This window comes from Aspergillus affinis (genome assembly GCF_023601865.1).
Source record: "Aspergillus affinis strain CMG 70 chromosome Unknown NODE_174_length_57519_cov_85_001010, whole genome shotgun sequence".
Taxonomy (NCBI): domain Eukaryota; kingdom Fungi; phylum Ascomycota; class Eurotiomycetes; order Eurotiales; family Aspergillaceae; genus Aspergillus; species Aspergillus affinis.
The window spans coordinates 18364-40247 of NW_026515955.1; the positions used below are offsets into that span (position 1 = coordinate 18364).

Here is a 21884-nt window from a genome sequence, read left to right on the forward strand (position 1 = left end):
TCAATCGGAACGGATAAGATAGTTACGGTCAACTCTTCCCAGCTCTCTCCTCCTGTCTGCTCAAACATCGCCCCAATCCGAAGTCCAGACATAGTCGCCAATTACCCCACAATGTCGACTCAAGCTGCGCGAAGCATCCTGTTCACACACACGACCCCGCAACAAGGGTTCAGACTGCTAGAACTACCACCCGATCTAGCAGAGCAGCTCTCATCCAAAAACCCACCCACGTAGGTTCCCAGTCGCCAATCCAGTCCAATTACCTTTCCTACAGACGCCCGCTAACCATTATTTTTCATTTCAGCCTCGAACTAAAATCCCCCGCTCCATCCCTCCCATCGCCCGCGACCAACCCCGAAGAAGCCCGCGAATTCGTGAGCCTCTGCACTGCAACACAAACCTACCGCATCCGACAAGTCCAATCTTCGAACTCGCTGCTCGTGGTCCAGCCTAGCTCTGGCGGTGTGCAACGAGGCGACATTAGCATCGTCGGCGGAGACCAAGACGAGCTGGGCCTCGTGGAGACCGTGACCTCGGTTTCGAAATGCGGGTCAACGCTGGAGCTACATACCCCGGCGGAGGGGTTCTCGGCGGTTCCGTTTATGGAGCGGATACTGAGCGTTTATGATGTCGTGAGTAGCGAGGGGAGTGGTCAGGAGGAGGAGGACATCGATCCGATCGAGAGGCAGGAGGTTTTGCAGCGCGTGTTGGCCGATGTTCCTGTGAGCCGCGGGCAGTGTGAACAGGGCTGGATCGAGCTGTGTGCGTTTGTGCGGCCTCGTGGTGAGACAGAGACAGAGGGGGGTCAGGATGTGAAGGGCTGGTGTTGGCGGCCATCGGCGAGGGTCAAGGTTGATGTGTGGAAGCGGGCGGTTGAGGGCTCGGTGCTTCAGGGGATTGATCTGGGGAAACAGTTCCTTGTCTCGGATCTGTGGAGGTCGGTGCTTGAGGAAGGGGGTGAGGAACCGTATCCCCAGCCGTTGTTTGAGGCGGTTGTGAGGAGGGTCTGTGAATCGGGGTCTGAGCGAGATCGGTTGCTGGATGGGACGAAGATGAAGTGTAAGTGCTTTCTAATGAGCCGATGTTGGAAATGTCCGCTAAACACTGTGGAATGAACAGGGGCAAGTATCCACAAGACGAACTGCGCGCGATGGGTCGGCGAAACATGTCTGGAGGCTATGGCGCCGACGTCTGCTTCTGCCATCGGGCGGGATGACTTCTTGAAGGCATGGAGAAACCATCTGCCTGAATCCTGGCAGGATGAAGTCAAGCTATCGAAATTAACTGTGAGTGAAAATTTGTTCTTGGTTTGGTTCGAAAATATATTTGCTATGATCAAGTCTAACACGAGTGTGTTCGTGCAGGAAAACTCCTATAAACATCCCGAGCCCACCACGATCTGCTTCGTCAACGAACCGGATCGCCAAAAGGCGAAAAAGAATGTCTCGACCGACGCCAGCGCTGCGACAGCAGCCAAAAAGACCCGAAATTGGCACGAGCTGTTCAAAAACCAGAAGCGACAGAAACACTAGATTTAATCCTAATTCGGGCTTCGGTGGCCAGCAGGCGCACCATCTCTTATGTTCAACGCAATCTATTAGCAGCCAAATAAGTCACCAACACCGTGAACAGAATCGTCCCTGGTACTCTAATGAAGGAAGCGAGTCTAACACCAAGCGAACTTCTCATTCAAGAACCACTGCGCGTCTTTCTTTCCTTGCTTGGTGCCATTCCATCTCAAGCAAGCAATGCTATCATTCTCTCGGTGGACCACCTTGGCAGCTGGATCCAGGAGAGCAACTGCCTTCTCCAGCAAGGGAGTCGGGTTCCAAAACTCAATCGTGGCCATGTTCCATTCATGTGCCTCGAGTTGAGCGCGTCTCAATATCGCAGCCATAGCCTTGGTGGTTGTCTCGGCCTCGGCCGGCGACGTTGGCTCATCATATATCCATCGGAGGATGTACAGCGTGTTTTCCTCGGGGGTCGCGCCAAAGTTTCTGTTCCAAACACAGTATACCCCAGACTTGGTGTCGCCGGCACCCTTGATGAGAGGCATACCCTTATCTGTGTGGAGCTTCTCGGCGCAGTACTCCTCTCTAGCCCAGTGCCACTTGAAGTGGTCGAAGTCTGGAATAATTGCTACTTTAGCGCCAAGGGAGTTCCGGGAAGCGGCTCGCAGCACTTCGCGTTCGTCCGATAGAACCTTGTCATTACACACGTACCGCTGCACGTCGTGGGCAAGCAAGGGTTCCGCATTAGGCAAATCGACTCCGGCAAGACCCAGGTCATATTCAGCCTTGGAGGTCGGTGGAAGCTCAAAATGCGAGGATTGAAACGGCTTCCAGCCAAATTGGGCGTAGAAGGTCTTCCCAATGTCCGAGAATAGGATGCTGAATTCCGATCGGTTCACTGCCTTGTTGTCGTGCCATTTGTCCAGTATGATGCTCAGCTCCTGTAACATTCGCTTCGCATATCCCTTGCCTCGGAATTCCGGCCGGCAGTATACGCTCCCAACGCCATGACAGGTGACGTTGTTCACTTCGCCGTCTTGCGCTAACATTGCCGTTTTCACATACGTCTCGCACGAGCCCAGGATTGTTCGCTGCCCTTCCGGTTCTTGACGGTCGACCAGAATCCAGCAGGTCAATCCATCTTTGACCAAGGGCTGTTCGAGGAGATGGTCCTCTCGCCCGATGTACGTGTCAATGTCGAATCGACCTTTCCATACGGCACTGTTCAACTTGATAGTCTCGATGCGTTCCTCCGGCGAGGCTGGCACGAGAACCAGCTCTGGCGAGTCTCCATGTGGCAGGACCGTGGCGTCAGGGTAAGAGGCGATCATAATGGTTTATTATTTACGAGGTACTGGGTTCCCTCGCAATCGAGTGTCTGTCTTGGGCCACGCGAGGATAAGTGTCAATAGATCAATAAATAGACTTGGAATTGTTCAATATCTTGTCAATTCTCTGGCGTGGAAAGTCAAAAGAAGAAGAACAACCACGACCACGAAAGATGAAGCTCAAGAAGTGGAGAGAAGAACAAATAGCAGCGATGTATATATATTAAGACGGTCCGATATCATATCAGTATGTTACATGCATATACCAGCATTAGCGGTCACACATCATAGGACAACCGTCGGGGAAGGCGGGCGGAGCGATCCAGTATAATAAAGAAACAAGCTGACCGGATGCATGTTCCACAGGCGGTGTTTCTATTTGTAATTTTGGCACGCCCTGCCGGTTACAAGCGATGGAAAGCGAATCAACCCCGGGGCCGCGGCGGCGTGTGTTGACTACCGTGGGTTGTACCTGCCGTTAGGGGTCTCCGTGACGTAGAGGAGGCTGCGGGGGAGACGCAAGGGGCGTCGATGACTCGATAACGGCCTTGGTCAAGTGGAAAAGTCCCAGCTTAAACTTCTCGCCATTCTCCCTTCGGCGGTTAACAATGGATGTTTGGAAGGTTATCCCGTCGGGAAGGCGGTGGAGTACTGCCCGCTCAGCCCTTCACGTGGATCGGTCGATCCCGCTTGGACGCGCTGTTCCTTTCCGGTTTACCTTCTTTCCATCATGCTTCCTGGTCGCTCCTTCGCTCTGATCTAGATGGATGGACGTGTCCGCGATTCCGTTGCTGATCTGTCGCCATTATGACTTGTTTCAGATGACACATGATGATTTGATAACACGAAACTGATGAGAATTGATCAATCTGGCTGTCTGATTGATAGATCACCCGTACCTGACGTTGTACACGGCAAACAAGCACAGCCTCAACAACAGCCCTCCTCTCCGGAACACCTGATCTCTGAGCTATGCTCCTTTCGGGAGCTTTCAGTCACCTGAGAAGGAACCTTCCTGATGTTCCGGGGTAATCTTCCGGCCGCAACGGGCAAAAAGAAAAGAAATGAGAAAAGATGATCAAAGGAGCATTCACTTTTTTATCTGCCCCTGAAATTAGCCCTGTTCACTATTGGGTTGTTCTGGGCAACATTTTAATAACAACTGACTGGTCCTCGGATTCATGCAGGGAGCTCGACTCAAATTGAACCAACGAGCATCAAGCACAGTGGTGGGGTCAAATAGGCTGCTGGAAAGCTCTTCCTCCCCTTCTTTTTCTTTTCAGAGGTCTATACCTCTCCAGGAAGCACAAGACTGTCCCTCAGTTGACCCTGGTCTTCTGCAGCCGCGTTTTATTGATTGTCCAGTCGTCAAGGTTTCGCCTCGAGCGCTCTGCTCTCATCGTGTCGTAATAACCCCGTTTCTACCATCATAGTGAACCCATGGACCTGCAGTTTTCATAACTCTATGAATATCTAACTACGATTCAGTTTTTCGTCTTCTGATTTGCCTCAGCTTGTCTGCCGCTTTCCACTAATCATACTGAGCCTTGCCCTACCCCCAACCCCCCTATCGTCCAGTTATACCCTACTGCGTCTTCATCCTTTCATATTACCTCATTATTCCTTGCGTTTCTTTCCCTCAGTTTCCTCTACTCTGACGGCAAAACGCGGTTTCCATGTTTCCATAGCTCTTTCACAATGGCCCAATTTCCCATCGGTAACAGAGACATGCGGGGTGAAGAGAACAACGGCCGAAATCGTTGGGACGACCACATGCTGCCGGGTGAGAATGATCTTCTACGTTGGGGGCTCAGCAGGCAAATGCTTGCCATGGGCGATGACGCGGATTACTTCCGTTTATCCAATTCCAGGCCCCCGAAGAGAGGAAGGACTGGCGATCCCGGCACCACCCTGGATACAGCAATTCCTGTTGACAATCCTTTCCCCATAGACCCTGCCCTTCGTCCCACTCTCTCCCAAACCAACGGAGATCGCGATTCGTCGATTGCTGCGCCGAAAATGGATGACAAGGTGCTGGCTGGAATCTTAGAGATATTTCCGGACATCAGCCATCAATACGTGCTTGAACTCCTGGCGGCGCGTCAACCCCCAGCGTCGAACGGTGCATCCAACGTGGTGGATGGTTATGTTCGAATAAAGGAGGACCTTATTGAGCGGATCCTAACACAGGATTCCTACCCTAAACAGGAAAAAGCCAAAAGAAAACTAGAACAGACAGACGATGGCTTAAAAAAATGGGAAGTGGCTGCTGCAGGCGCTGATAACCCTTCATACATCCAGAGAGTGTGAGTCTTCCCCAACTGCTGTCTAGAGAACCGTGACGACCACTAACAATTCCCTAAAGCTGCGATGTCCTAGGCCAGGAGTTTCTTCGCGTTCCCGTTACTTACATTCGTCAAGTTATGACAGAGAAGAAAGGTCTTTACACTGCTTATCTTACCATATATCGTCAAGAAATGTTGCCAGACGACACCGACATCCCGTATGCCAGATTGAAGAAGCCGAGAACCCTTGATCAAGGGAAATATTTCAACTTTCGGAGTTTGGCGGAGCTCGGAGCTGCAAAACAACAAGCGCAAAAGGAAACAGGCAAGGAATACCCCCCTCCCCCAGCGAAAGATCTTCAACGCAAGCTTTTCTAACGAATGTTTACTTTGCTTATAGTCGCACTACAGAAGCGAAAAGAAGAAGAGGAGCTGGAAAGGCGGAACGAAGAGGAATCTGCTCAAGATGGTACTCTAGTGGAGTGCCAGTGTTGTTACACTGACACTCCGTTGAACAGAGCCATGCCTTGTGAAGGAGAAACTGCTCATTTCTTCTGCTTTACCTGCATACGTAAATCGGCAGAGACTCAAATTGGGCTCATGAAGTGGCGCCTGCAGTGTTTTGACACTAGCGGCTGCCAGGAGAACTTTGATCGTTCTCGATTAAAGCAAACGTTGGGGCACTCCCTGATGAAGAAGCTTGATTCTTTGCAACAAGAGGACGAGGTCCAACAAGCCGGCCTGGAGGGACTCGAATGTTGCCCCTTCTGCGATTTCAAGGCCATTTGCGGCCCGGTGGAAGAAGATCGAGAATTCCACTGCCAGAACCCTTTATGTGAGAAAGTCAGCTGTCGTCTATGCAACGATGAAAGTCATACCCCCAAAACCTGTCAAGAGGCCAAACAGAAAAAGTGCCTCCCGGAACGCCATACGGTTGAGGAAGCTATGAGCGAAGCCCTCATTCGGAATTGCCCCAAGTGCAAGGTCAAGATTGTCAGGGAATCCGGTTGCAACAGAATGCAATGTTCCAAGTGCGGCAGTAACATGTGCTATATTTGCAGACAGGACATCTCACACGATCTCTATAACCATTTCGGCAAGGCCCCTACGTTCTGCAAGACATATGATGATCATGAAGAAGACCGCCATGAGTATGAAGTGGACCGGGCTCAAAAAACGACCATTTCCGAGGTTCTCTCGCAGAATCCCGACTTGACCGAGGATGATCTCCTGATAGACGAATCTACCGCGGGTAAAACTTCAAAAACTGCACCACGACCTAAGCGCGCACATCAAGAATTTCACCCGGCTGCATTCCCGGTACAGTTCGTACAACATCGTCAATCTTTGCACGCCGATGCTGCACCAGAGAACCACATCATGTTCAACCGTTTTGACGGCTTGCCGCCTGCACGTCGCGAGCCCCGGAATATGCAAGATCAATATGCTTATCGTGAATTTCTGTATCAGCAGCAGCGTCATCCTCGACATGTTCCTCACATTCCTCCCATTCCTCCCATGCCTCGCGACCCTCTATTTGATCCCACAGAAATAATGTCAGGACGTCAACGCGCGAATGACCAGGGATGGCTCCCGAAAGCCCATCGTTTCCCTCCGCTTTAAACTAGGGTTATGCCTTGTATATCTAATATCAACAAGCAAACACGGTTTTCACTGACTAGGAATTACACCACAAGCAACCTCACCCCCGCTCAAAACTCGAACTACTCAGTGTGCTTGCCGCCTCCTTCTCACACCAGGCTAACATGTTACTACAAATATTTTGACATGCATCATCTCACGCCATCAATCTTACGCTTACTATGACGGAGAGAAGGTTTGTACAAGGGATCCTTGTTCAACCCACCTTGAAAAAAACGACTGGTCTGTTACCGATAACACCATGTCTTTGTCTCTGGCTGTGACTTTTCTTCCTTCCCTTTCATGTCGATTCCGTGCTTTACGCACCTCTTTTTCAATTGTCTTTCTCAATATTCAGATTTGCCTGGTTTGTTTGCCTTGCCCCTTGTCTGCCCCGATTTTCAGATATGGTACCCCGTAGTACGGACACAATCTCCCGTGCATATGGATGCTTCCCGTTCAGACGAGAAGGGACAAGGGTTGACTATTTTGACCTCAAAGCTCGAATCTCTCCTGCTTTCCTTGGCTGACTGAGTGATTCTCATATTTCGGCCGATTCCAGTTGTCTTTCCATGTCACATTCCTTCCTTATGTGCCTGGTTATGCCGGTCAGTTGGGTTGGAGATACTGGTAACTCTATCAATTTATCTCAGCTTTTCTATTGACTATCCCAATGCTTACTGTACGAGATGCGGCCAATGTTACTTATTCATCTCTGCATTGCCTAATCGGGACAATTTTCAAATGCCATGCACGTTCAGCACTACCTAACCATAGATAGCTAGGCAATCCATACCAATGTCTGTTTCGAATATAACTTACCAGAGTAGACTATCGCCTAGGTTGGATTCAGATCCCCTCGTGCTCACACCTAACAGACTACCTATAATCAGAGTAGCTAGAGGTAGCTAAACAAGTCAACCTGAAGACGACAACTCCGATGAGTCTGATGGAGGGAGAGGAGTGTCGTCTTGAAAATAAGATAAGCTTGCATAACTTCCAAGGTCTTTTAAACCATTCAACGGTATAGTATGCACTATACGAGAATCCACCGAAGAAGTCTCTTATATCGATGCAGTCTAGTTAGTTTTCGGTACTCTATCCTATCTACTCTGTGTTACTTTTAATTAACTATCAAATTGACTACCAGCTTGATATAAACTCTCTCCCTCCATATCAGTAGTTCCTCCGTCGAAAGGGGGGCTTTTTATTCATTTCTCTGATATGATATCCTTGGTTGGTTTCATTTTTGTTAGGGTTCGTTTTATACTATTTACTTGAGATCTCTCGTACTCTCATGGTATCCAGAAGAAGATGTTTACGGTCCGGTCATTCTCATAATCCGGTGCATATAGGTACTTATGTATGTCCATGTACATACTTAATCGAGTAAGCTAGATACTGTTCCCCTTCTAGATAGATAAATAAACAAATAAATACAGAAGCACATCCATTCACATCTATATAAGTAGTACCTGTATAGTCCCGAAGCGATAACCAGGAACAAGTAACCTAATCTACGATTCTCCAGTCCCATCTTCTCTCTATGCTGTCCGTCTTCAGATATGAATTCAACAGAATCATGTGTATATACCCATATAGCTTCTGCGTTCATTTCCCGTGGTCTTTCTTCTCTTCCGCCCTCCACCCTCGTAGACCGGCACGTTTCATGGCACTGCATTTCATCATCAGTCATATTCAATGAACGAGAACGTACCCCGTCGGTAGAGACCTTCTTTCCGCATAGTTAGATGATATGGAACAGTTCTAGACAAGAAATTGAACCTAAACATGCATGAAAACAACGAGACCGAGGATATGCAAAAACACCAAACAAACGATGCAAAACCAACTCGAGGTGATCAAAGAAGGGATGATATTAATTACGGACAAGGTTCGACAAAACCATCTCCACTCTGGTGACAACGCTGGCGACCTTTTGGTACCTAGATGCTAGATAGTTGAATTGGCTAGGGTCATGTTCGAGAGCTCAACAAAGGAGACGAAAAGTACAATAGGAGATGGTATGAAAAATGGAAACATTCCGTGGCAAAAAAGAACAGGAAAAAGTCGGTGGAAATGATGAGTTAAAAAGAAAGGTGGTAAAAGAAGCAGGAAAAAAGTTTATAGTGAAGAAAGTTGGAAAAGATGAGCACCAAAGGAACGTGACGAGGAAACGTGTAGAAATGGCAAAGAAAAGAAAATGGAGGGAGAAAAAATATGAACCAGATCTATGTAATGCCATGCGAGTCCCAAAAATCGTCCGCTCCCCATTTTATATATTTGCGCCGCTCACTTCGGACGACAATTCCCAATTTCCTCATCCATCATGTATGTTCGATCATTGGTCACGCTAAAACAAGAATGAGATAAAAACGGGAGAAAAAAAATAATGATAGTAAAAAAAGAAGAGACGTTGGAGTGGAAATAGAAGAGGACAACTTCGAACTAGACAGACAGAAACAATAAGAGGGATTTCCATAAGGGAACAAAAAAGAAAGAGTTGCAAAAAAGCGATCAAAAAAAACCAAATGAACCCCGATTATGCAATTCAAGGCGGATGTTCCGAATCAGGCGGTTCATTGAATTTCTGTCGTGCCTCTTCTACCCATAGCTCTAGGCGAAGTTCGCCGGCTTCTACCCGTCGTACGGGAACTGTTTTCGCGCGACCGTTCGAAACCCTAGTTGGGGGTTGTTGTGGTTGTGGTTGTTGTTGCGGCTCCCCATTCCTTAACTTCGACACGGAGTAGGGGGCGGTACACGACCGCAGGTGAACCTTGTCGGGTTCGGCCACGATCCAGGTTTGTTCTTCCGTCGTGGTTCCGGCGGGAGGCAAAGCATCCTCCCGAACTTCAATGCAGACGGTGAAGCTGAATTCATCGTCCCGGGGGAGCGGCGTTAACCGCGCACAGGCAGAGGCCAATCTGGCGAGGCAAGCACGAAATTGGGCTTCGAGATCGGGCGTCGGAGCAGCGGAGCCCCGTTCTGACAAGGGGACACCTGGTTTGGATGAATCTTCCTTTCTCTCTTCAAAAGTGGTGTTGATCTCTCCGGCGGCAACGCGGGGGAAACCCGATAGATCAAAGGCATATCGCTCGAGGGGCTGATTTGTGCGGAGAGATGAAATGATGATACTGACTGCGGTTATTGTGCCTTTCAGAATCTCCGTCCCAACCGCGATCGAGGCATCGTTGATGTAGTCACATACTTTCGGGTGACGGGACTGGCGAACGGGGTAGTTGTAGGCTCGGACAGGCAAGAACGTTGCTCGCGGGTAAACCGACCGGAGGAACAAGATCTGGTGTATCGAGACGGTGAGGAAATTGGTGAACGATGCAGCCAACGCCGACTGATTGTTGGGCATCGATTTGGGTGCGGTGACGGGGGCGGAAAATGTTGTCATGGTGGTAGTAACGGGGTTGACAGTAGTGCTCTCACTGGCAATCGGCATTGCCGTCGAAGGCTCTGGTATCGTCGGTTCCACGGGAAAGATGGTATTGACGGGATCTCGGAGAATCTGAGTGCTGTTCCACCCTGAGGCTAATCATCGCTCTGCCTTTTCAACACGATGGGTCAACAACGGTTTTCCTTGCCACGCATGAGAAATGACGGTGGCTTCGCTCGCTCGCTCGCTCTTTTGCTCTCTCTCTCGCTTTGTCAAAGTAGTGATTTTTCCCCTGCTGCTTTTTATGCGGCGACAATGGAAGGGAAGGAGGGGAAGGAGGAAGGCGAAGGGAGAGTGGGGGTGATGAATGGAGGGGAAATTTTTTTCGTCGGTGGGAATAGCGAAAAGAGGGGAGGAAAGACAGGGAACCCCAAAGATGAACTTTTTATAAGGACAATAGCCGCGAAGAGCAGATGTAAAAAAAAATATGCAAGAGGGGGTAGGGAGGGGAAAGAACAGAAAAGAAAAAAGCAGACAATAAGAGAAGAGTATGTAGCGACAGGATCGAGTAACAGTACAATTAAGCTAAGAAAAAAGAAAAAGAAAAAAAAGGCAAATTAAAAAAAAAAAGGGTCGCAAATGTCAAAAGTGACTGATGATAAATTTTGGGGGAGGAGGGGGGAGGAGGGGAGGGAGAGGGGGGCAACACCAAAGATGAGGAGTCTCAGGTGGTGTGGAAAGCAAACGGGAACGAATGTTTGAAAGGAAAGCGAGGGAAAGAGAGAGAGAGAGAGAGAGAGTAAGAGAGAGAGGGCGAGAGGGCGAGTCAAGGGAGCGAGAGCGAATGAGGGTGGGAAGGAGGGGAAAACAGTGGATTAATTGTGGTTTGCCAGAGGTAAGGAAGGGACCGGACGTACGTTTGGGTGGACGAAAAAGAACACAAGCAAACCTCAGAGCATGAGTGGAATCGTCTTAGCCGTAGATAGGAGATAGTAGAGGTAAATAGATAGATAGATAGTTTCAGAAGAAGAAACGAGGCGTAGAGACAAGACGGTAGGTTTTTTTTCCCCCTTGACCCTGTCTGGAATATCTTTTTAGTTTTATTTTCTTTTTTGGCTCCCCTCTCTCTCGGAAGTTTTTGTTCCTGGAAACCTTCTTCGTCCTTCTCTGTTCTTGATAGGAGCAGAAAAAAGGAAAAAGAAAAGAAATAAAAACAAAAATTCGACAAGAAAAAGAAAGGTATTTCTCACGGGAATCCAATCAAAAAATAATACCTTGGCGTTTTTTTGCTTGTTTGCTTATTCAACTTGATTTAATCCCCTTCGTGAACTGGGAAGAGGGAAATGCAGGCGGACCGACGACAGGGAAGACCAAGGGAGAGAAGGTGGGCTGCTGCTTTGCCGCCGCGTTGGCTTAGGAGAGAGTTTGGGATTATGGGGAGAACCCGAGTCAACCAGTGAAGACCGCTCAAGTCCCCCAAGAGGTGTAAAAAAAAAAAAGAAAATAAATAATTCAATATAATATAAAAGGGAAAATAAAGAGAGCGGGAAGAACGCGCAGACCAACCAAACACTACAAGACAAGAAATGAGAAGAGAGAGAGCGAGAGAGAGAAGGAGAGAGGAAGAGGAAGAGAGAGAGCCAGCAAGCAGTTCTTCGGAGGGGAAAGGCTTGTCGGGCGACGAATCTCCAGCAGAAGAAGAAAAGGAAAAGGCGCCCAAGTCACGGTTTGTCCGCCCGTCACGTGGTTGCGTCATGGGTGTGGGTGCGCTGCAGAATTCATTCCTTTTTTTCTTTTTTTTGGCTTTTTCTTTTCCTTTTTTCCCTTTTTCTTTTTTTTTTACATTTCATTTTTTTTCTTTCTAGTATAACCCGTACAGAGTATACCAGACTACCAGTGTACGGAGTACCGTAGTCAGCATTTGAGCTAGAATTATCGGAGGGGCAGCCACGGATACGCTAAAGTGTACTCCGGTCAGAGTGTGAGGATGAAATCAATAGTCAATCATAATATAAACTGGGATGGGGGCGTAGGTCGAGTACCCTGAACAGCATCGTGCTCGTGGCTGTCAATCCCGTTGGTCTTTCGGAGGACTATTAAGATATTAGATTTCCGATATTCAGATATGTATTATCATCCAAGGACTCATGATCGCTTGACTCAAGATGCACCTTGCTCCGTGCTGTACTCCGGTCCAGCGTTAAGAGATGCCCCTACAGGACGCTTCCCTGGCTTCTCCACCGACTTAAAGTGGGTGGTGGGATGAGGCGCTTTTAGTGCACACGGCCGATCATCTCATCGACCGAAAATGCCACAAGCGAAACCTAAGCCGACACGTAGGGACACAGACGGAGGAGATACACCGTAAGGAACGCAACGTCTGCCGGCGGTCAGCAGTCAGATTTCCTCTTCCTTTCTTCACGACGGAAAATAATGCGAGTTGAGATTAAAAAGGATGCGAAGGAAGAGCCAACCCCAAATTACCAAACCGCCAACCGCCCACGATTGCATCATCTGGCCGACTCTAAGTCGTCTTTCCCGTGTTAGCCTTCAGCCTTAATTTCATTGTTGCCTCTTCCCCTGCCGGGGTTCGCGCTCTCCTTGCATATTCAATCATTTCCGGAGTCAATCATTAAATCTTTCGACTTTGTCGTGATTCCTTTTATGTCTGGCTGACTCAGGCATTGCATCGACTAACTATTATTCCCTATACATACTCTGTATGCCGGAGAAGACTCACCAGTTTACCGGTCGAATATCTAGCAACTACTACTGTGTACTCCGTACCCAATACTAATAGCAATTGCCAAATAACGGTGCGATGGAGGCTAGTAGTCGCATTGTACGATCCTGGATCGATCCATCCACCGCAGTAAAATATTGGTACCTGTGCTCCGCTCATCCCGACTTTCGCCTCTTCTTTTTTTTCTTTTCTTTTTTTTCGTTTTTTTCCGTGTCCATTTTCTCCTCTCCGAGGCAACGTGAGTGGAAGAAATCTTACCGGAACGCCCTTCGTGTCTGTCTCCTCCCTCCCCACAGCGCTCGACCTCTTAGCGGCTGCGATCAACTTACAAAGACCTCCCAAGTGGTCAATTACGTATGGCCTGCAGCCGTGCAGCTCCCTCCTGCGCCGAGCAAAGTTATGCCACAGTGTTGATCGTCTCGACAAAAAGGAATGGAATCCGGCCATTACGTCAGGGCAACGCCGGAGAATCGCATCTGGGGTTGAAGGACGCTGCAACCCGCCAAAAGTACAATGCAGGCGAGAGGGTAAGCAATCCGCCACTAAGCGCTTAATTCTCTCCCAGGGACGCCGACTTCCGTTTTCCATGGAGTTCCCTTCTCGATCGCCCATCGGATCTCGGGTGTGACTTTTTGCTGTCTTGGGTTTGGTTTAGCTTGGGGCTTTGGGCCCTTACTGTGTGCTCATTAAGGTCAACTGGAGAAGGATGACTAAGAGTCAAGTCAATTGTTCCATTCTTTGTTCTGAACGAAATTTTTTGATTAAAAAAATGGGTCTCGTGAGGGTGAAGAACCCCCAAGAGCCCCAAGTGTAGCGACAGTAATCTTCAGGCGCAGAGAAGAACCTTCGGGTTTGGGGAGGGAACAACCGTGGTTCATTCAGAGGGCCATCCCTGGTAGCCCAAGGGAACTCCAGTTAGTTAAGTAACTAATCCAGTTAATCTGATTAATCTGTAAAGTGGAACAAAGACAATAAATAATCAAAAAATTGACCGCCGACCGGCCAACGCAGTCGCTCACCGCCTCCCGCATTCTGCTTCCTTTCCAGTCTGCCCCTCCTTCACGACGCGCCCAAATCGCGTTGATGTCAACCAACTAATCGTCCGCTCCACCCCTCGTTCCGCTATCATTGATTTCCTCTGCTGCGGCTTAGGATTTGCAAGGGGTCCTTTTATTGTTGACTTGCTGCATTGGGTGCTACTCATCGGCCAATCCTCCTCGTCCAGCTGGTAACCCAAAAAAAAACAACGTCCCTTCTCTCAACTTCTCCCCACCAACTCCTCCAACTCCTCTAACTATGGAGCAAGAGCTCCTATCGCTCCTTGCCGACACGCAGTCGCCGGTCGCCGATACGAGAAAGGCCGCCGAGCTTCAACTGCTGCGTCTCTACTCCAACGAGAGCTTCCCCCTCTCTCTCGCCGCCATTGCTTCGCATGATTCCGTACCCACCAACCTCCGCCAGTCCGCCCTCTCCGTCCTGCGTACCTTTATCGCCGCCGCCTGGTCCCCCAACTTGGACGACTTCAAGGGCCGCATCCTCATCAACGATGTCAACAAGGATCAGATTCGAAGGGTCTTGCTGGACCTGGCCACCGTGACCGAGACCCCCGAGCGCAAGGTCAAGTCGTCTGCCAGTTTCGCCGTCAGCAAGATTGCCAGCGCCGATTTCCCTGAACAGTGGCCGGACCTCCTGCCGACCCTGCTCCGGGTCATCAACGATGGCAACAGCACCTCGGGGGCTCTGCACGGTGCTTTGAAGGTGCTTCTGGATCTGGTCGATACCGGGTTCAACGAGGAGCAGTTCTTCAACGTCGCCAGGGACCTCGTCTCGTCCCTCTACAACGTGGCCACCAGCGAGTCGAGAAGGCCGATGCTCCGAGCCTTGGCCGTCGCAGTTTTCCGGTCGTGCTTCGATACCCTGGAAATGGTCCTGGAACAACACAAGGTGGCCGTCAAGCAGTTCATGGACGAGGTGCTCGGTGGCTGGTCTCCTTTCTTTATCTCGACGCTAAAGGCACCCTTGCCCGAAGCTCCTGTGGAACAAGAAGAAGCGAAGGAGACCGCGGTCGCTTCCCAATGGAGGGGCGTGATCGGCTTGAAATTGCAGGTGGTGAAGGCAAGTTCTCGATAATACTCTGGTTTACTCCATGCAATCCACAGTGCTAACTATCCCTCCCTCCCCTCAGACTCTGATGAAGATCCGAATGGTGTTCCCTGGCCTCCTGTCCGCCCAAAGTCCTATCTACTTTTCTACAATCTGGACGGAGCTCACGAATATCCAGAATGGATACCATGAGTTCTACATTCACGACGAGAGACAGGGTCGCTTGGAGGACGCCGACGGGCTCCCGTACACCCTGGACTTCCTCGTTCTGGAAGAGTTGGACTTGATTCAAACTCTCTTGAAAGCACCGCCGGTCAAGGCCGAGCTGCAGCAGCAATTGCAGAACGCCGGACAGGCCGTCACTACCTCCAGTTGGTTGCCGGAGATTCTCAAGTTGACCGGATCATATGCCCAAATCACGTCCGAGGAAGAAGGCCTGTGGGACATTGATGTCAACCTGTTCCTTTCCGAAGAGACTTCCGTCACCGCTAACTACACGCCTCGTACCTGCAGTGGTGACTTGGTCATCAAGCTCGGCGAGTGGCTCAAGGGAACTACGGTCGAGGGTCTGCTGGTATACCTAACCGCCGTTTTTGCGGACTCTGCTTCTACGTAAGGACCATTCCTGTTTTTCTGCTTGTTCACCGATGCGAAAGAAGCGAGAAGACGATAAACTAACGAATACTCTCGTGCAACAGGTGGAAGGCCCGTGAATCGGCCTTGTACATCCTTAACCAACTGCTCCGGGACTTCAGCGAGGTCGCCCAGCAGATCTCTCCGGACTTGGCAAATGGATTCAACGGCCTCATCCACTACTCCATTCAGCAAGAGCAGGAGCTTCTCAGAGCCCGCGGCTACCTTGTGGCAGGTATTCTGGCCCAGGTGGCCGGCGAGGCCTTCCAGCCGACCGCCGCTTCTTATCTTGAGGCTACCCTGAAGGCGATCTCCGAAGACCCATCGGAAGTCGTGAAGGTTTCTTGCATTCGAGCCCTGCAGGATCTGCTGCCGGCTCTGTCCTCCAACACCACTATTCCCCTCCAGAACTCCATCATCTCCGCCATTTCCGATTTTGTCTCCTCGCACGATCTCCGCGAACCATCCGACAGCGACGACCTCAAGGTCACTCTCGCTGAGACGCTCCGGGACACGATCATGGTCAACCCGAGCATCGTTCTATCGTCCATCGCCATCGATGTTCTCTTCAATATCGCCAGCAACGGCGCAACCAATTTCCAGCTCACCATGATCGTCACCGAGGCCTTCGAGGACCTGGTAGAGTCCATTGCAGACCAGGGCCCCGATTCCTTTGTCCTTCTCTGCGAGAAGGTCCTGCCTTCTTTGACCGGGGCCATTGACGTTGGCAACCTGACTCAGGAGAACGCGCTGACAAACTTTGCCGCGGATCTCGTGCGTGCTCTTTCGGAGAGAGCTCTCGAGCCCCTTCCGGCCGGATTCGTGGAGACCGTCATGCCCAAGATGAACCGACTGCTGCTGGACTCGACCGACGGGGAGCTGATCCGTCCCGCGACGGAAGCCGTTCGGCACATGCTCTCGCACGACTTTAACCAATTTGTCAACTGGCGGGATCCCCAGAGCGGCAAGGAGGCCACCGAGGTGGTTCTGGTGATTATTGATCGCTTGTTGGGACCCTCCGTCGACGACAACGCCGCGACGGAGGTCGGACAGCTGGCGGCCGAATTGGTCGAGAAAGCGGGCTCCGAAAGACTCGGACCGTATCTGCCCCAGCTCCTCCGAGCCGTGGCACAGCGATTGGCGACCGCCCAGCAAGCGCAATTCATTCAGAGCTTGATCCTCGTTTTTGCCCGGCTGACGCTCATCAGTGCGCGCGAGGTGGTGGACTTCCTGGCGCAGGTCGACATTGGCGGGCAGAGCGGACTGCCGATCGTGATGAGCAAATGGCTGGAGAACTCGGTCAACTTCGCCGGGTATGATGAGATCAAGCAAAACATCATCGCCCTGGCAACGCTGTACAACCTAGAAGATCCTCGATTGGCCCAGGTCCAGGCCAAGGGCGACCTAATCATCCAGGACACCGGTCGCATCAAGACGCGGTCGCAGACGCGCAACAACCCGGATCAGTACACGGCGGTGTCGGCACCGTTGAAGATCGTCAAGGTGCTGGTCGAGGAGCTGGCAGCGGCAGCGGGGAGCAAAGAGATCGACGCGGCCACAGCGGCGGCGCTGGAGGAAGAGGATAGCGACGAGGACGACGAGTGGGAGGACCTCCCCGCCAACACGCTGGATCTGAATCTGGGGGTGACGAAACAGGAACTGATGGCGTTTGGCGAAGGCGGCAGCGAAGGAGTGTTTGGCGTGCGCAAGCGTGACGACGAGACGCAGGCATTTTTGCTGGACTTCTTCCGCAACGCATCTGCCAAGGCCGAGTTCCAGCAACTATTTGCAGCCTTGACGCCGGCCGAGCAGGAGAAGCTGCAGAGTCTGGGATGATTGGATTACGAGCAAAAGACAAAAAAATACCCAAGGCGGGTGATATGACGCAGGGATAGATTAATTACGGGTGATGCATCAGAATCCTTGAACGAAATCTGACGGAGAACCGAACCATTGGGGAATGAGAATACGAAGATCGCTGTCGGGGATGAACGATGAACATACTTAAGGTTCTTGATGATGTGTATGTATTTTGGATCGATGTTGAGACGAAAGTGATTTTGGCAGCGCCCGCTCTTACGAGTAGTTCGTATCTACGGAGTACCTAACTAGTAGGTACATACATAGTTTTCAACATGACATGTCTGGTCTACTCCGTCTCCGTACGGCGGCGTCCTTGCCAACGCATCGCCCAAAAGAAAAAGAAATGAAAAAAAAAGTCCATGAGCAAGGGTGCAGGCTGCGACCGACCGACTGTACAGTAGAGTAAGAGGGGAAGCGCATTCCATCGGCTTCTTCGCTCATGCAACCGAAGGGGGGGAAGATTCACATTGCACTAGCCCAGAGGGAGACAACAAGCGGACTGTATCGACGGTGTTACTAGTAGTACCGGGAGAACGAAGCGAGCCAATAACACGAGGGTATCGAGATTAACTGTTAGAACTTGTAAGCGCCGATGGGAGGCGGTGGGTTTCGCGTCCATAGCGAAGGATGAATAAACGTAAGGTATAAATCTGAGGGTTGGTTTGGTTACTTGGTTTGCATCCCGCGTGTCGGAGGACAATGAGATTGGAAGGACTGTCTACCTGACACGGCAGTTCGCGGTGTCTCGCAAGGTGGTACGGCATCCTGTTCGGGTCCAGCCGTGCGGGGGTTGGAAATACTAAAAAGAACAGACGGATTTCCCGGGGCAAATAAATAAATATTCAATTAACCAATACACAGGAAGGTGTGATCGAGTCAATCAATAGTAAAAGTATTGCTGCAAGCCGACATATGCAATTCTCAGTATTGAGAGGAAGCAGTCCACGGTCATGAGTATGAATTATGATAATTATCATTATGATAATTATCAATAAATCGAAGAATCGTATTGATCGGTCTGCACGGACGAGGCCAATCCTCCCCGGCGGAACCAGAGCTCTGGGCGCACACCGCCGTCGACCCGGCGCCCTCTCTGCCGGGACTAGAACCCCTGTCACTCGGGCCCTTGGGTTGCATCCTGACGATATCCTCTCTACTATGCCACGGGGGGTATTATTCTTCTCTTTCCCTGTCCCTCTCCCTCTTTCTTTCTTTCTTCCTTTCTCTCTTACCTTCCCTTCCCCCCTCTTCTATTAATTAGTGCTCTTTCACATTCTCCCTCCCCTCCCTCCCTCAGTCTCTCTCTCTTTCCATCGTCTGTATTTCTTTCGTCCGTCTTACATCATAGATCATAGACCACACGCCTCCTTCCGGCCCTTCGCTTGCGCAGTCCTGCGTCCGTCGTTGGGAGCATGCCACAACAACCGAATCTCTACGAGCATATTGTGGTGGATGTAAGAGCCATCTCCCTCCTCCCCATCCACAAGAAGTATATACTATGTACATTAGTAATTTGGGTATCCTCTTGTTCCCGCCTTTTTTTGTACACTCCACAAGGACCCAGTTCGGGTCGGTCCCTCTTCAGACTTGAAGATCAGGAAGAAAGGGGAGAGAAGGATTCTGATTATGTGTCGCATTGAAGGGTGTCAGCATCATCTTCATCCTCCTCCCCGAGTTGGCGTTTCATCTAAATTGCAATTCCTTTTTTCGTTTCCCCTCCCGTTCCTTCTAACCGCCTCCCCTTCAAAAATTATTTCACTTTATTAATCCTCCCCCTTTCTTCTCCAGACCAGCGATGAAGATTCCCTCTACGATGCCCAATCGATCGTCGACTCCAACCTGACCCTCTCCTCTTCGGTACGCGACTACTGCTACGAGAATGGCCGACGCTACCACGCCTACCGCTACGGCGAATACCCAATGCCGAACGACGAAGAAGAGCAAGACCGACTGGCGCTGATGCACCACCTTTTCAAGCTGCTCATCGGCGGCGACCTCTACCGCGCCCCGATCTTCCAGCACGGTGTGCCGCGTCGCATGCTCGACGTGGGCACCGGCACCGGCATCTGGGCGCTCGAGATCGCCGAGCTCCTCCCGGACGCGGAGATCGTCGGCACCGACCTCAGCCCCATCCAGCCCAGCTGGGCGCCCCCAAACTGCTCCTTCCACATTGACGACGCCGAGAGCGACTGGACCTTCACCAGCGACGAGGCCTTCGACTACATCCACGCCCGCACCCTAGGCGGCGCCATCGGCGACTGGGGCAAGTTCCTGCGCCAGGCCTACGCCCATCTGAAGCCTGGCGGGTGGATCGAGATCCAGGAGTACGAGGCCTGGTTCAAGGCGGATGACGGCACGCTGCACGAGGGTCACCTGTTGACGGATTGGCAGGAGAAGCTGGATACGGCGAGCTGTCAATTCGGAAAGAGGATGAATATCGCGCCGCATTTGGAAGGGTGGATGCACGAGGCGGGGTTTGCGAATGTGACGGATGATGTGTATAAGGTTGGTCTCTCACCTCTCTTTTGGTGTCCCTATTGCATCTGGCTATCCCAAAATACATGATATTTTGGTTAGGATTCATGCTAATCGAGTCAGTGTCCTGTCGGCTCCTGGCCCAAGAGTCCCCGGTTAAAAGAGATCGGACGAGTTGGGAAAGTGACGACCTTCGAGGCCGTCGAGCCATACTCGCTGGCTCTGTTTACTCGCGTGCTGGGCTGGACCTTCGAAGAGGCCCAGAACTACGTGAATAAAGTACGTGCGGAGCTGCTCAGTTCCCCGTATCATAGCTACGTTCTGTTCCACTATGTCTACGGACAGCGGCCGCTAGACGGGTAGGGGTTTGACTTGACAGGTGCAACGAATGTTCGACGAGTTCACGACGAGGATGACGGCTGTATAAATTTGAATGGATCTGGGTAGGGGGGCTTACTGTTCGGTTTCTCATCTTCTGTTTCTGTTCGCATTTCTTGAATACCCTCCGGTGTTATTTCTCTGGTGTATATATATGAGCGAGGCGGTTGTTTTAACCTCAACGACTTCATCGAGTCAATTGATATTCATTTACGGACTATGTACTACTGTTGCTGCAACTACTATCCCTGTAGCGAATATCCCACCCCCTCACCTGTCCCCATCGCCACCAGATTCGCGCGCATCTTCTCCGCCCGCTCCCCAATGCCAAACGCTGCATCGTCGCGATGCACCCACGCCCCGACGCCATGCTGCAGCACCGCCGTCGCCCGCACCTTCTTATCCGCCTCATCCCCTCCAGACCCCTTTAACCCGATGCTCCCGTGCAGCGTCAACCTCGACTCCTCCCCTCCCTCGGGCTTCGCGCGATACACCCCGCGATGCAAGATATTGCTGTCATAGAACACCGCATCCCCAGGCTTCAACTCCACCACCAACTGCCCCGGCATGTTACCCTCGTACGGCGCCGCACTGCGCTCCGCCTCCGTACGCACCCGCCGATGCGACCCAGGAACCACAATCAACGACGCATCCTCGCACAGCGCCAGATTATACTGCGCATGCGACTGCTTCCCCGCGGGGCTCTTCGCATGCAATAACCGCTCCTCTTCCTCCGGAGAGACCGTATCGGGAATATCATCGCGGTGCCAACGGAGTTCGAAATCCTTCGTCTCCGGCGCGACGAGCAGGTTGAAAAGTTCCATCACGAGGGGTTCCTCCCCCTTTCCCTCCGAGCCTGAACCTGTTGACGTTGACAAGCCCAGCAACTCCTCCGCCACAGCCAACACCTTCTCCGAGAAATAAAACCGCGCGAATTCCTTCCGTCCGGGCATCTCGGGATGCAGGAGGTGCTGGACGCCCCAGATGCCGCCTTCGGAGGCAGGCGGCGGCGTCGTGGGCCACGGGGGGAATTGTTTGGGTACGGTGCGGAAGTGAGGCCAGGAGCCGGTTCGGGTCTTCGTGGTGGCGGTTGTTGCGGCGGCGCGGAAGGAGGTTGTTTCGGCGGGGTCGAGAAGGGAGGAGATTACCACGAAGCCGTCGCGTTGGAGGGCGGTTAGGTAGGGTGTTTCTTTTTGGGTGGACATTTTGGTGGTTTTGTTTGGATGGTTGGTTTGGGGGATGGGTTTGAACTTTCAAAGGAGGTAAGGTAGGTAGGTATGTGGACGTGGGGGAAGAAAAAGAAGAGGAAGTTCACGGAGATAAGAGGTTAGCCTCGGGGTTATTCTTTTCACTTCAGTCCGTTACTGTAGGTAGGTGACAGGTGTACGAGAACGCAGACGAATTTATACAGCCAAGCAGAAGTGAAGTGTCGCATCAAGGCTTCAATTCTATTACCCAACGATGTAGCGTGAGAATACGACGTCGCTTATTGACTTTCTCCAGGACTCGTCACTAGTAAGTAGTAACTACCAAGGTGGT

The 21884-nt window shown here is 51.2% G+C and overlaps 7 protein-coding genes across 7 annotated transcripts; 4 read left to right on the forward strand and 3 right to left on the reverse strand.

Moving 5' to 3' along the window:
- Positions 1 to 111: 111 nt before the first annotated feature.
- Positions 112 to 1532, forward strand: KD926_003186 (putative sister chromatid cohesion protein Dcc1; the record flags this gene model as incomplete). The annotated part of the gene is made up of 4 exons (XM_053094646.1): positions 112 to 230; positions 305 to 1059; positions 1120 to 1286; positions 1365 to 1532. The coding sequence occupies 4 exons, from the start codon at positions 112 to 114 to the stop codon at positions 1530 to 1532; spliced, it is 1209 nt and encodes a 402-aa protein (XP_052950598.1).
- A 134-nt stretch (positions 1533 to 1666) lies between these two features.
- Positions 1667 to 2842, reverse strand: KD926_003187 (uncharacterized protein; the record flags this gene model as incomplete). The annotated part of the gene is made up of 1 exon (XM_053094647.1): positions 1667 to 2842. One exon carries the CDS (start codon positions 2840 to 2842, stop codon positions 1667 to 1669), a length of 1176 nt encoding a protein of 391 aa, XP_052950599.1.
- Positions 2843 to 4537: 1695 nt separating this feature from the next.
- KD926_003188 (E3 ubiquitin-protein ligase) lies at positions 4538 to 6747 on the forward strand (the record flags this gene model as incomplete). The annotated part of the gene is made up of 3 exons (XM_053094648.1): positions 4538 to 5145; positions 5205 to 5342; positions 5643 to 6747. The coding sequence occupies 3 exons, from the start codon at positions 4538 to 4540 to the stop codon at positions 6745 to 6747; spliced, it is 1851 nt and encodes a 616-aa protein (XP_052950600.1).
- A 2569-nt stretch (positions 6748 to 9316) lies between these two features.
- Positions 9317 to 10216, reverse strand: KD926_003189 (putative mitotic spindle checkpoint protein (Mad2B); the record flags this gene model as incomplete). Its single annotated transcript, XM_053094649.1, has 1 exon — positions 9317 to 10216. The coding sequence occupies one exon, from the start codon at positions 10214 to 10216 to the stop codon at positions 9317 to 9319; it is 900 nt and encodes a 299-aa protein (XP_052950601.1).
- A 3973-nt stretch (positions 10217 to 14189) lies between these two features.
- On the forward strand, positions 14190 to 17465 carry KD926_003190 (putative importin beta-5 subunit; the record flags this gene model as incomplete). The annotated part of the gene is made up of 3 exons (XM_053094650.1): positions 14190 to 15002; positions 15079 to 15608; positions 15695 to 17465. The coding sequence occupies 3 exons, from the start codon at positions 14190 to 14192 to the stop codon at positions 17463 to 17465; spliced, it is 3114 nt and encodes a 1037-aa protein (XP_052950602.1).
- Positions 17466 to 18904: 1439 nt separating this feature from the next.
- Positions 18905 to 20330, forward strand: KD926_003191 (class I SAM-dependent methyltransferase; the record flags this gene model as incomplete). The annotated part of the gene is made up of 3 exons (XM_053094651.1): positions 18905 to 18946; positions 19281 to 19997; positions 20091 to 20330. The coding sequence occupies 3 exons, from the start codon at positions 18905 to 18907 to the stop codon at positions 20328 to 20330; spliced, it is 999 nt and encodes a 332-aa protein (XP_052950603.1).
- Positions 20331 to 20587: 257 nt separating this feature from the next.
- KD926_003192 (phytanoyl-CoA dioxygenase family protein) lies at positions 20588 to 21550 on the reverse strand (the record flags this gene model as incomplete). Its single annotated transcript, XM_053094652.1, has 1 exon — positions 20588 to 21550. One exon carries the CDS (start codon positions 21548 to 21550, stop codon positions 20588 to 20590), a length of 963 nt encoding a protein of 320 aa, XP_052950604.1.
- Positions 21551 to 21884: the final 334 nt, after the last annotated feature.